Source organism: Salvelinus namaycush, chromosome 3, assembly GCF_016432855.1.
Source record: "Salvelinus namaycush isolate Seneca chromosome 3, SaNama_1.0, whole genome shotgun sequence".
In the NCBI taxonomy this organism is placed as follows: domain Eukaryota; kingdom Metazoa; phylum Chordata; class Actinopteri; order Salmoniformes; family Salmonidae; genus Salvelinus; species Salvelinus namaycush.
The window spans coordinates 85,803,574-85,818,310 of record NC_052309.1 but is presented as its reverse complement, the minus strand read 5'-3'; the positions used below and the strand labels follow the sequence as shown (position 1 = coordinate 85,818,310).

Here is a 14,737-nt window from a genome sequence, read left to right as displayed (position 1 = left end):
CACTTTTACTTGAGTCATTTTCTTTTAAGTTATCTTTACTTATACTCAATTATGACAATTTCGTACTTTTTCCACCACTGTGTGTCGACTATAGTGAGACTGTGTGTAGACCTTACCCACTGGGCCCAGACGTCAATTCCATCTCTATTCCACGTTGGTTCAATGTAATTTCATTGAAAGGACGAGGAAACCACGTTGATTTAAACAGTGTGTGCCCTGTGGTTAGAGTCTGTATGACTGCAAGGGCTGCCCTCTCAGAGCTGTTCTGATGCACACAGCAAACCATGCAGCCTTAGTTTAGTGCTTTTTCCTGGCTATGAACTTGATCTTAGTTGACTCTTCTCCCTCTGTCGATCCTGTTGACGTCTCTCTCTCGCGCTCTCTCTCTCTCTCTTCCCCTGTCTCTCTCTTCCCCTGTCTCTCTCTTCCCCTGTCTCTCTCTTCCCCTGTCTCTCTCTTCCCCTGTCTCTCTCTCGCCCTGTCTCTCTCTCGCCCTGTCTCTCCTCTCTCTCTCTGAATATCACTGCTAGCATATGGTATTGGTATTGCTGTCCTGTCTCTTTCTAAACACATGAAATGGTGATGAGGATGATTCCACAACTGCAGCATGATAGCTATTGAAGCCACTCCTTAACTCTGTTTCCCTGCCTGGAGATATTCTACATTCCTCCATCACTCTCACATCCTATCTCCTAGTATTCTCTCTCTCTCGTTCTCTTTTGTCCCTCCCTCTCCGTTCTCCCTGTCAACAGTTTGACTCTGTAAAACCTTAAAAGGAAATGTTATTCTCGGTCCGTATTGTAATCCAATTAAGGCACATGCTTCATACTTCTTAGACAAAGTATAAATTCCCTAAAAGACTGGTCTTAGCCGTACCTGCGGTCGCCACCTTGGGAAATTGGACGACTGAACTCAAAGTAAACATCTGTTTGACATTAGTCTCCAGTCTGATTCACAGCTGAAGGCAGCTAGGGCTGGACTGCACTGAGGTGAACCTCATCTTTCATTCATAGCAGCGTTTTCCACACTGCCCTTTGTTTGTTGCTAGGCAGTGGTACAATTATGGTTTTAAAAACCAATAGAAGAGATGTTCATATTAAAGGGATATTACACTCTAAAGTCAAAGTTTGTCAAATGTATTTATTTTTATCTCAAAAGTGATCTTGTGTTGAGGAAAGTCCATATCCCAGGCTATGTATTGTGTAGATCCATAAATACACATCCCAGGCTATGTATTGTGTAGATCCATAAATACACATCCCGGGCTATCAATCAATTTTATTTTATATAGCCCTTCGTACATCAGCTAATATCTCGAAGTGCTGTACAGAAACCCAGCCTAAAACCCCAAACAGCTAGTAATGCAGGTGTAGAAGCACGGTGGCTAGGAAAAACTCCCTAGAAAGGCCAAAACCTAGGAAGAAACCTAGAGAGGAACCAGGCTATGAGGGGTGGCCAGTCCTCTTCTGGCTGTGCCGGGTGGAGATTATAACAGAACTATGCCAAGATGTTCAAAAATGTTCATAAGTGACAAGCATGGTCAAATAATAATCATGAATAATTTTCAGTTGGCTTTTCATAGCTGATCATTAAGAGTTGAAAAACAACAGGTCTGGGACAGGTGGCGGTTCCATAACCGCAGGCAGAACAGCTGAAACTGGAATAGCAGCAAGGCCAGGCGGACTGGGGACAGCAAGGAGTCACCACGGGCGGCCCGACGCATGGTCCTAGGGCCCAGGTCCTCCGAGAGAAAGAAAGAGAGAAGGAGAAAATTAGAGAGAGCCAAGATTTTCAAAATGTTCATAAATGACAAGCATGGTCAAATAATAATCAGGAATAAATCTCAGTTGGCTTTTCATAGCCGATCATTAAGAGTTGAAAACAGCAGGTCTGGGACAGGTAGGGGTTCCATAACCGCAGGCAGAACAGTTGAAACTGGAATAGCAGCAAGGCCAGGCGGACTGGGGACAGCAAGGAGTCACCACGGCCGGTAGTCCCGACGTATGGTCCTAGGGCTCAGGTCCTCCGAGAGAAAGAAAGAGAGAAGGAGAAAATTAGAGAGAGCCAAGATTTTCAAAATGTTCATAAATGACAAGCATGGTCAAATAATAATCAGGAATAAATCTCAGTTGGCTTTTCATAGCCGATCATTAAGAGTTGAAAACAGCAGGTCTGGGACAGGTAGGGGTTTCGTAACCGCAGGCAGAACAGTTGAAACTGGAATAGCAGCAAGGCCAGGCGGACTGGGGACAGCAAGGTGTCAGCATGCCCGGTAGTCCTGACGTATGGTCCTAGGGCTCAGGTTCTCAGAGAGAAAGAGAGAACGAGAGAATTAGAGAGAGCATACTTAAATTCACACAGGACACTGGATAAGACAGGAGAAGTACTCCAGGTATAACCAACTGACCCTAGCCCCCCGACACATAAACTACTGCAGCATAAATACTGGAGGCTGAGACAGGAGCGGTCAGGAGACACTGTGGCCCCATCCGAAGAAACCCCCGGACAGGGCCAAACAGGAAGGATATAACCCCACCCACTTTGCCAAAGCACAGCCCCCGCACCACTAGAGGGATATCCTCAACCACCAACTTACAATCCTGAGACAAGGCCGAGTAAAGCCCACAAAGGTCTCCACCACAGCACAAACCAAGGGGGGGCGCCAACCCAGACAGGAAGATCACGTCAGTAACTCAACCCACTCAAGTGACGCACCCCTCCTAGGGACGGCATGAAAGAGCACCAGCAAGCCAGTGACTCAGCCCCTGTAACAGGGTTAGAGGCAGAGAATCCCAGTGGAGAGAGGGGAACCGGCCTGGCAGAGACAGCAAGGGCGGTTCGTTGCTCCAGAGCCTTTCCGTTCACCTTCACACTCCTGGGCCAGACTACACTCAATCATATGACCTACTGAAGAGATAAGTCTTCAGTAAAGACTTAAAGGTTGAGACCGAGTCTGCGTCTCTCACATGGGTAGGCAGACTGTTCCATAAAAATGGAGATCTATAGGAGAAAGCCCTGCCTCCCGCTGTTTGCTTAGAAATTCTAGGGACAATTAGGAGGCCTGCGTCTTGTGACCGTAGCGTACGTATTGGTATGTACGGCAGGACCAACTCGGAAAGATAGGTAGGAGCAAGCCCATGTAACGCTTTATAGGTTAACAGTAAAACCTTGAAATTAGCCCTTGCCTTAACAGGAAGCCAGTGTAGGGAAGCTAGCACTGGAGTAATATGATCAAATTTCTTGGTTCTAGTCAGGATTCTAGCAGCCGTATTTAGCACTAACTGAAGTTTATTTAGTGCTTTATCCGGGTAGCCGGAAAGTAGAGCATTGCAGTAGTCTAACCTAGAAGTAACAAATGCATGGATTAATTTTTCTGCATCATTTTTGGACAGAAAATTTCTGATTTTTGCAATGTTACGTAGATGGAAAAAAGCTGTCCTTGAAACAGTCTTGATATGTTCGTCAAAAGAGAGATCAGGGTCAAGAGTAACGCCGAGGTCCTTCACAGTTTTATTTGAGACGACTTTACAACCATCAAGATGAATTGTCAGATTTAACAGAAGATCTCTTTGTTTCTTGGGACCTAGAACAAGCATCTCTGTTTTGTCCGAGTTTAAAAGTAGAAAGTTTTCAGCCATCCACTTCCTTATGTCTGAAACACAGGCTTCTAGCGAGGGCAATTTTGGGGCTTCACCATGTTTCATTGAAATGTACAGCTGTGTGTCATCCGCATAGCAGTGAAAGTTAACATTATGTTTTCGAATAACATCCCCAAGAGGTAAAATATATAGTGAAAACAATAGTGGTCCTAAAACGGAACCTTGAGGAAGACCGAAATGTACAGTTGATTTGTCAGAGGACAGACCATTCACAGAGACAAACTGATATCTTTCCGACAGGTAAGATCTAAACCAGGCCAGAACTTGTCCGTGTAGACCAATTTGGGTTTCCAGTCTCTCCAAAAGAATGTGGTGATCGATGGTGTCAAAGGCAGCACTAAGGTCTAGTAGCACGAGGACAGATGCAGAGCCTCGGTCTGACGCCATTAAAAGGTCATTTACCACCTTCACAAGTGCAGTCTCAGTGCTATGATGGGGTCTAAAACCAGACTGAAGCATTTCGTATACATTGTTTGTCTTCAGGAAGGCAGTGAGTTGCTGCGCAACAGCTTTTTCTAAAATTTTTGAGAGGAATGGAAGATTCGATATAGGCCGATAGTTTTTTATATTTTCCGGGTCAAGGTTTGGCTTTTTCAAGAGAGGCTTTATCACTGCCACTTTTAGTGAGTTTGGTACACATCCGGTGGATAGAGAGCCGTTTATTATGTTCAACATAGGAGGGCCAAGCACAGGAAGCAGCTCCTTCAGCAGTTTAGTAGGAATAGGATCCAGTATGCAGCTTGAAGGTTTAGAGGCCATGATTATTTTCATCATTGTGTCAAGAGATATAGTACTAAAACACTTAAGTGTCTCTCCCGATCCCAGGCCCTCGCAGAGCTGTGCAGATCCAGGACAGCTAAGCCCTGGAGGAATACGCAGATTCAAAGAGGAGTCCGTAATTTGCTTTCTAATGGTCATGATCTTTTCCTCAAAGAAGTTCATGAATTTATTACTGCTGAAGTGAAAGCCATCCTCTCTTGGGGAATGCTGCTTTTTAGTTAGCTTTGCAACAGTATCAAAAATAAATTTTGGATTGTTCTTATTTTCCTCGATTAAGTTGGAAAAGTAGGATGATCGAGCAGCAGTGAGGGCTCTTCGGTACTGCACGGTACTGTCTTTCCAAGCTAGTCGGAAGACTTCCAGTTTGGTGTGGCGCCATTTCCGTTCCAATTTCCTGGAAGCTTGCTTCAAAGCTCGGGTATTTTCTGTATACCAGGGAGCTAGTTTCTTATGACAAATGTTTTTCGTTTTTAGGGGTGCAACTGCATCTAGGGTATTGCGCAAGGTTAAATTGAGTTCCTCAGTTAAGTGGTTAACTGATTTTTGTCCTCTGACGTCCTTGGGTAGGCAGAAGGAGTCTGGAAGGGCATCAAGGAATTTTTGTGTTGTCTGAGAATTTATAGCACGACTTTTGATGCTCCTTGGTTGGGGTCTGAGCAGATTATTTGTTGCGATTGCAAACGTAATAAAATGGTGGTCCGATAGTCCAGGATTATGTGGAAAAACATTAAGATCTACAACATTTATTCCATGGGACAAAACTAGGTCCAGAGTATGACTGTGGCAGTGAGTAGGTCCAGAGACATGTTGGACAAAACCCACTGAGTCGATGATGGCTCCGAAAGACTTTTGGAGTGGGTCTGTGGACTTCTCCATGTGAATATTAAAATCACCAAAAATTAGAATATGATCTGCTATGACTACAAGGTCTGATAGGAATTCAGGAAACTCAGAGAGGAACGCTGTATATGGCCCAGGAGGCCTGTAAACAGTAGCTATAAAAAGTGATTGAGTAGGCTGCATAGATTTCATGACTAGAAGCTCAAAAGACGAAAACGCCATTTTTTTTTTTGTAAATTGAAATTTGCTATCGTAAATGTTAGCAACACCTCCGCCTTTGCGGGATGCACGGGGGATATGGTCACTAGTGTAACCAGGAGGTGAGGCCTCATTTAACACAGTAAATTCATCAGGCTTAAGCCATGTTTCAGTCAGGCCAATCACATCAAGATTTTGATCAGTGATTAGTTCATTGACTATGACTGCCTTTGAAGTGAGGGATCTAACATTAAGTAACCCTATTTTGAGATGTGAGGTATCACGATCTCTTTCAATAATGGCAGGAATGGAGGAGGTCTTTATCCTAATAAGATTGCTAAGGCGAACACCGCCATGTTTAGTTTTGCCCAACCTAGGTCGAGGCACAGACACAGTCTCAATGGGTATGGCTGAGCTGACTACACTGACTGTGCTATTGGCAGACTCCACTAAGCTGGCAGGTTGGCTAACAGCCTGCTGCCTGGCCTGCACCCTATTTCATTGTGGGGCTAGAGGAGTTAGAGCCCTATCTATGTTGGTAGATAAGATGAGAGCACCCCTCCAGCTAGGATGGAGTCCGTCACTCCTCAGCAGGTCAGGCTTGGTCCTGTTTGTGGGTGAGTCCCAGAAAGAGGGCCAATTATCTACAAATTCTATCTTTTGGGAGGGGCAGAAAACAGTTTTCAACCAGCGATTGAGTGCTGAGACTCTGCTGTAGAGCTCGTCACTCCCCCTAACTGGGAGGGGGCCAGAGACAATTACTCGATGCCGACACATCTTTCTAGCTGATTTACACGCTGAAGCTATGTTGCACTTGGCTATGTATTGTGTAGATCCATAAATACACATCCCAGGCTATGTATTGTGTAGATCCATAAATACACATCCCAGGCTATGTATTGTGTAGATCCAAAAATACACATCCCAGGCTATGTATTGTGTAGATCCATAAATACACATCCCAGGCTATGTATTGTGTAGATACAGCTACATGCCGCAATCCCTAATGAATGGAAAAGATGAGCACCATATAATTTCCGTATTTGTGGTGCTTATCTTTTCAATTCATTTTTGGTTGAGGCATAGTTGGCTCTGCACAACCGATGGCAGGGGATGTGGAGCCATCTTGAGGTCTGTAAACCTCTGACCAATTCTGACAATGGAGTGTAATGTCCCCTTTAAGTAGCTGGTACAGCTATTAGTAAAAACCCAGTCTACTGTAGTTTCATTAGATCAGGATGTCTGCAAAACAAAAACAAACCTTAATTCCAGTGATGAAGCAACAAGTACATATATGTGGTGTACTGGTCCTAATGATGATAGACAGCTGTGGAATAGAGGGAACTTAACATCGTTACAGAGGAAGTTCAACTGTTTGGCAAGGACCATGTTTTTCCACTCCAACCTTTCTGCCTATTTCTTCCTTCCTTGTCCAACAACAAATCCTTTAAAAATCTCCTGAATCAGACTGAAATGAGGAGAAAGAAGAAAAGAGAGGCTGGTTTGTGTCGCTGTCAGCACCTTCTACCGGGAGGAGGGGCCTGGGTCCGACAGTGTGTGACAATGTCTAGTGTGTGACTGATTTCCTGTGCGCATGTGTGCATTCTGGTTAAATTTTCCAAAAGATTGCTGACTAGCTTCCTCAGAGCAGGCCAGGCAGGCACATTCCTCTCTCAGATTACAGCTGATGAAACGTGCCTCAGTCTTCCTACCAGCACCTGGTTGGCACCTGAACATCTGTAGACCAGACAGGGCAGCATAGTTAAACCAGGCGTGTTGAATTAAAGACAGGGCAGCATAGTTAAACCAGGCGTGTTGAATTAAAGACAGGGCAGCATAGTTAAACCAGGCGTGTTGAATTAAAGGCAGGGCAGCATAGTTAAACCAGGCGTGTTGAATTAAAGACAGGGCAGCATAGTTAAACCAGGCGTGTTGAATTAAAGGCAGGGCAGCATAGTTAAACCAGGCGTGTTGAATTAAAGACAGGGCAGCATAGTTAAACCAGGCGTGTTGAATTAAAGGCAGGGCAGCATAGTTAAACCAGGCGTGTTTAATTAAAGACAGGGCAGCATAGTTAAACCAGGCGTGTTGAATTAAAGACAGGGCAGCATAGTTAAACCAGGCGTGTTGAATTAAAGACAGGGTAGCATAGTTAAACCAGGCGTGTTGAATTAAAGACAGGGCAGCATAGTTAAACCAGGCGTGTTGAATTAAAAGGCAGGGCAGCATAGTTAAACCAGGCGTGTTGAATTAAAAGGCAGGGCAGCATAGTTAAACCAGGCGTGTTGAATTAAAGGAGAAACAAACGACCAGAGCGAGGAATCTAGGACCAGGAGGGAAAATGGACTTTCATCTGTTTTGGAGCAAACCTAGCCAAAATGTTACACCCAGACAGTCTACACTTATGCACAGTCTGAACAGACGGTAAAAACGTGGGTCTATAAAGCATTTTACTGTTGTTCTCTTAATCCCATAACATCCATAAACTGTCAGTGTCTGACTGACCAGTAAAACGGAAATAGATTATTTCAGTAGAGTTAAACCATGTCTCCCTCTCTTTCGCTCTTCTAGTGATCAGGGCAAAGGTGGTTGGAAAGAAAGTGGTTGAGGCTGGTAATGACGTCTATGGCAACACCATCAAGAGGATCAAGTACGACATCAAACAGATCAAGGTATGATCAGCCTTTTTATTAAGTGGTTTCTGCAATCAGTGAAGTTCAGACCTGCATATGGACATGTTTGATAGATCCTTCTCTTCCTCTCCTTGTGATTGGATAGATGTTCAAAGGTCCTGACCGGGATATCGACGCCATCTTCACTGCACCCTCCTCAGCCGTTTGTGGCGTTACTCTGGAAACCAACGGCAACAAGGAGTATCTCTTCACAGGTGCGGTTCTCACTATGTTACCAAGATCTATTGCCAACACTGGTTCAACTGCCAAGAAATGCTTACAGCATTATGACCATCCCACTGACTGCATGCTGTATGAGAAAACAAGTGCTTTAGAACAATACATTTTTGGTACAACTTCAGGTTTTCAATTTATAATAACTTTTTTTAAATTAATGATGTATACCCATTGATTCTTGAAGAATATAGCTTGTAAATTAGTAATGTCCTTAGTTCAACTGTTGTACCCTATCAGACCCCAAAATACAAGCTTGTTTTCATTTTAATCACATGGTCAGTGTTTGCATCCATAGCTCTGTCTATGAATTTGAGTGGTTACGTTTCTTCAGCCCCATCCCTCAGCTTTTTACCAAACCAGGGACGGGGAGTCTGCTTTGTTATTGTTTGAACTGCAGATTTCTAAATGAATCATGACAAATGTTATACATGCTTATGAATTAACCATTTTATAATTCTTATAAATGTTTATAAATATTGAAATACTAATTGATTTGAAGTATTTATGTACACTACTTTATGAATGCTTATTCAAATTATTATAAAGTGTTACCCACTCGAAGAGTTCCAGTGTTCCTGTCTGTATCAGTATGTTTTCTCTATGGGACATAGACTCACTATCTCCTCTCTGTCTGCAGGCAAGCTGGAGACTGATGGAACCATGCATGTAACACTGTGTGACTTTATTGAGTCTTGGGAGGCCATGAGTGCCACACAAAAGAAGAGTTTGACTCAACGCTATGAGAGTGGCTGCAAGTGCAAGGTGTGTGTGGGTGTGTTTGATGAAAATTATAGGAATATTACAGTACACCAGTTTTGTTCAATATTTACACAGCACATTTTCTTAATAAAAGGAGTACTCTGGTCACATTGGCAAACGCTAGAGAATTGGGGTAATGATCAGTCGGTGATCTATGTCTTTCTCTCTTTCTGCTCCGATCCACAGATCATCCGCTGCACTTCCATCCCCTGTACGATCAGCGCCCCAGAGGAGTGTCTGTGGACGGACTGGGTGATGGAAAAGAGCCACAGCGGTCCCCAGGCCCAACACTTTGCCTGTATCAATAGGAGCGATGGGTCCTGTGCCTGGTACAGGGGAATAGCACCACCCAAGAAGGAGTTTCTGGATATTGAAGACCCCTAAACTCTACAGGCCTTCCACTCACTGTTTAGAGTGACTAAAGATGTCTGCAATTAATACATGGAGAAAATAAAAGTACACAAAGCTACAAATCCAAATAATTATGATTAAGTGAATCAGTAAAGTAGTTAATAAAAATGAATTACAAGACCCATATTGACTTGTCCAGTTGTGATGTCACATAGAGAGGTCAGGTGACAGGTTGCAGGAAATAGTCAGTGTGCAAGAGAGCAACAATCTGGAGAAAATGGCACTTTCTGACCCCCCACCTCTCTAAAAGCTCTTACTGGTCACTTCTTGTACAAGTGCAATAAAAATAAACTACAAATCAAATATAGAGCTTCAAGTATTAATTGATCTTGTGCCGTTCATTTGTCGCTCGCTTTTAAACTGGAACCAAAGGTGTTATTGAAACCCAAAAGGGTGATATCAAAGTGTTGTTGGCCAATGTGGTCGTGTTTCTAAATAGAACATTATTCCTGAAAAATACCATTCCTAAAGCCTGGGGCATATTCAGCTGGGCACAATATTGTAGAACGTTCAGATCGTATGTTATATACATGAAGAACAAACATGTTTCTCTGACATAAAGGAAGGAATCATGTAAGCTCTATTCATGGCATTTCTATCTGCAACATTCAACCTTTGCCTACAACATTCAACACTTGCCTACGGAACGTAGCCCTGAAGTAGTTTGGGTCGAAACCAGGGCTTCAGTTTTGTAATGTCATTGACCAAATTAAACATGACTCAGATTCAGTGGAGGCTAGTGGGAGGAGCTATAGGAGGATGGGCTCATTATAATAGCTGGTATTGAATAAATTGAACGAGTCAAACGTCTGGTTTGATACCGTTCCATTTATTCCATTCCAGCCATTACAATGAGCCCGTCCTCCCACCAGCCTCCCACCAGCCTCCACTGCTCAGATTATTTCTTCCTTGCTTTAAGTCTGATAATATTATTCTTGGTGTATATTCTTCGGTGGGATAAATATTCTGTTAATTTTAATGTACTAGACAGGAGTGGTCTAAAAAAAAAAAAAGTGCCACTGTCTGAAGGCACTGTGTCGTATAACTACAACTGCTTCATCATTCGTATTATAATATTAACTGGCTTATCTGAGGTCTTACTATGGACAAAACCCTTTGTTGATTTCTCTGCAACGGAGACTGTAAACCTGGCTGCTTTGGTTCACACAGTGCTATGTTTATATAACTACACTGCACATGCCACACAGTACAGTCTGAAAACAAAGTCATTGAATCTTCCATTTGTTTGTTATGTACGTATTTTATATTTGTTTAGTTCTGGTATAATTATAATATTTTGCTTTGGTTGTTTTGTATGTCTCTTGGTGTAATGCCTCGGTGTAATGCCTCTGTGTAAGAACATATTTCATTCGAGAAATTGGGAGATTCGTTATGCCTTTTTGCAAATTACATGTGTTCTTTGTAGAAAACACAAACTTTTTTTGTGTGTGAATATTCTCGAATTGTGATTGGGGTAAAGGGAATATGTTTTGTGCAGTTTTCTGTTCACTTTACAGTACACGTAGTTACTTCACAAAACAGATCCATATTGTAGCATGCCATAATCTCCACTGAAGACTTGCATTAGCTCCCCAAGCTATTGCCAAGGTTTTAGCTTAGCGGGCTAACATAGTCTTGTGGTGCATTGGACACCTGGGTTTGAACCCAGCCTGTCAGAGTAGCTTGTTGGTTACCTGTTCTCTGCTTCATCATGACCCGTCCTCTACAAGAGGTTCATCTACCATTACTGTTGTATTACTTCAGTGAAAACTGAACACAATGTTGTACTGCTATAATAACTGATCAATCATTTGCCTACAGGACAGGGATACTGTATCATATAACTCAAAACGTGTATATCCACGTAAAACATATTAAATTCTCCTGTAATGTACATGGTATCAATTCTGTATTAGTAAGTGTCTCTTTATGTAATACTAGCAGAAAAGTAGAAGGAAAATGGACAACTCGTGCTAGATCCACATGAGACTGGTGTGTAGAGAAGCAACACAATTTTTTGCATGCATATGACTCCTTGTATCATTCGAACTGTATGGTATCTTCAGACAATGGACAAATGATACAAATAAAAGTTTAGATATACATCTGTGTTTATTTACTTGTTCAGCAATTGTGCAGCACAATTTATATGACACAATATTTCACCCATTATTATAATTATTATTATGCCCATATTTGAGTTGTTAGTCATGCTGAATTTTTATGGTGGTACAATGGCTCCTCCTGCTGACAGATCTGTGCCTGCCCGTGTTGACTGTATTTGATTACAGAGTGCCCTCTTCTGGAATACACTGGAAATTTACAATTATTACTACATTCCACATGAAGAAAAGCAGTCAAAATCACGGGATGGAATAAACTTTAGTGTAGGGGTCATTGAAAATGGTAGAGGTCCATTAATGTTTATGTGACAGTTCAAGGCTATGTTAGATTCAAAAGTGCACATTCTTAATTGAGGACATCTCATATTTGAGATTGGACATGCACAATAAGTGATTCATATTCTTATATTCATTTTGTTTAAATTGGGGGGTATGATACATTTATTGCGAAATGATAAACAAGAAATACAGAAAACAAGGAAGGCTTATGTCTTGTGGTGTGCCAGACATGCCATAATAATATGCCATCATTCATGTTGTTACATAACAGCCAAGCACTGGGTTTTCAATTATATCAATCAATGAAATCCTCTGGATTTCCAGCATGTTACCACAGATAGAACAATGAGCCATATGTTTCACCGGATGTATGAATCTGAAGCATCCGTTTGGCGTTTCCACTCACCACCAAATATGATGATGAGAGGAAGCCCAGTGGCCGGCAGTGGGACAAGACGGAGCGAGATGGATTTTGGCCGGCTCTGAGCACTTGTTGGCTGCTTTTCCTTCACTTTGCAGTCCAACTCATCCCAAACCATCTCAATTGGGTTGAAGTCGGGTGATTGTGGAGGCCAGGTCATCTGATGCAGCACTCCACTCTCCTTCTTGGTCAATTAGCACTTACACAGCCTGGAGGTTTGTTGGGTCAATGTCCTGTTGAAAAAGAAATGATAGTCCCACTAAGCGCAAACCAGATGGGATGGCGTATCGCTGCAGAATTCTGTGGTAGCCATGCTGATTAAGAGTGCCTTGAATTCTAAATCAATCACTGACGGTGTCACCAGCAAAGCACCCACACACCACCACACCTCCTCCTTCATGCTTCACGGTGGGAACCACAAATGCGGAGATCATCATTTCACCTACGCTGCATCTCACAAATACACAGCGGTTGGAAACAAAAATCTCAAATTTGGACTCATCAGACCAAAGGACAAATTTCCACCAGTCTAATGTCCATTGCTTGTGTTTCTTGGCCCAAGTATGTCTCTTATTATTGGTGTCCTTTAGTAGTGGTTTCTTTGCAGCAATTCAACCATGAAGGCCTGATTCACGCAGTCTCCTCTGAACAGTTGATGTTGAGATATGCTGTTACTTGTACTCTGAAGCTGTAACGGCTGATTTCCTCCTCTTCGTCTAAAGAGGAGAGGTAGCAGGGATTGGACCAAGACGCAGAGTGGTAAGTGTCCATGTTTTAATATAATTAACTGAACATGACAAAAATTACAAAATAACAAAGAAACCTAACCGAAACAGTCCCGTGTGGCACGAACACAGACACAGGAAACAAACACCCACAAACCAACAGTGAAAACAGGCAACCTAAATATGGTTCCCAATCAGAGACAATGCAAAACACCTGTCTCTGATTGAGAACCATATCAGGCCAATTGACAAACCTAAACATAGAAACACATAACATAGACTGCCCACCCCAACTCACGCCCTAACCATACTAACTAAAGACAAAACAAAGGAAAATAAAGGTCAGAACGTGACAGAAGCATTTATTTGGGCTATAATTTCTGAGGCTGGTAACTCTAATGAACTTATCCTCTGCAGCAGAGGTAACTCTGGGTCTTCCTTTCCTGTGGCGGTCCTCAGTTTCATCATAGCGCTTTAAGGTTTTTGCGACTGCACTTAAGTAACTTTCAAAGTTGTTGAAATTTTCCGGATTGACTGATCTTCGTGTCTGTTGTTTCTCTTTGCTTATTTGAGCTGTTTCTTGCCATAATATGGACTTACCAAATATGTCTATCTTCTGTATACAACCCCTATCTTGTTACAACACAACTGATTGGCTTAAGAAGGAAATCAATTCCACAAATGAACTTTTAAGAAGACACACCTGTTAATTGAAATGCATTCCAGGTGACTACCTCATGAAGCTGGTTGAGAGAATGCAAAGAGTGTGCAAAGCTGTTATCAAGGCAAAAGGTTGTTACTTTGAAGAATCTCAAATATAAAATATATTTTGATTTGTTTAACACTTTTTTGGTTACTACATGATTCCATATCTGTTATTTCTTAGTTTTGATGTCTTCATTATTATTCTACAATGTAGAAAATATTAAAAATAAAGAAAAACCCTTGAATGAGTAGGTGTGTCCAAACTTTTGACTGTACTGTATATACTAGGCGGTGTCAGAGGAAGGCCCAACAAATTCACCCAAGTCACTGTTCTCTCTACTACCGCACAGCAAGCGGTACCGGAGCACCAAGTCTAGGTCCAAAAGGCTCCTTAACAGCTTCTACCCCCAAGCCATAAGACTGCTAAACAATTAACCAAATGGCCACCCAGACTATTGACATTGACCCCCCCCCCCCCCCCCCCCCCCCCCCCAACACACACACACACACACACACACACACACACACACACACACACACACACACACACACACACACACACACACACACACACACACACACACAGTTTTTACACTGTGGCTACTTGCTGTTTATTATCTATGCATTGTCACTACCCCTACCTACATGTACAAATTAACTTTCGGTACCGGAACCCCCTGCATATAGCCTCGTTATTGTTCTTTTATTGGGTTACTTTTTATTGAATGTTTTACTTTAGTTTTTTTAGTAAATATTTTCATAAATTTATTTATTGAACTGCATTGTTAGGGGCTTGTAAGTAAGCATTTCACGGTAAGGTCTACTACACATGATGTATTCCGCACATGTGACAAATACAATTTGATTTGATTTGCTAACCTGCATTTTCATTGGCTTCACAAATCTGTCAGTCATGCTTGCCCACACC

The 14,737-nt window shown here is 42.4% G+C and overlaps 1 protein-coding gene across 1 annotated transcript in view; it reads left to right on the top strand.

Moving 5' to 3' along the window:
- Positions 1-11,659, top strand: part of LOC120041549 (metalloproteinase inhibitor 2-like) — a 30,788-nt gene extending 19,129 nt beyond the window's left edge. The window contains exons 2-5 of the mRNA XM_038986427.1: positions 8,049-8,149; positions 8,256-8,364; positions 9,024-9,148; positions 9,332-11,659. Coding sequence (XP_038842355.1) covers positions 8,049-8,149; positions 8,256-8,364; positions 9,024-9,148; positions 9,332-9,529 — 533 coding nt within the window. The 3' untranslated portion in view covers positions 9,530-11,659. The remainder of the gene's footprint in view (positions 1-8,048; positions 8,150-8,255; positions 8,365-9,023; positions 9,149-9,331) is intronic.
- Positions 11,660-14,737: the final 3,078 nt, after the last annotated feature.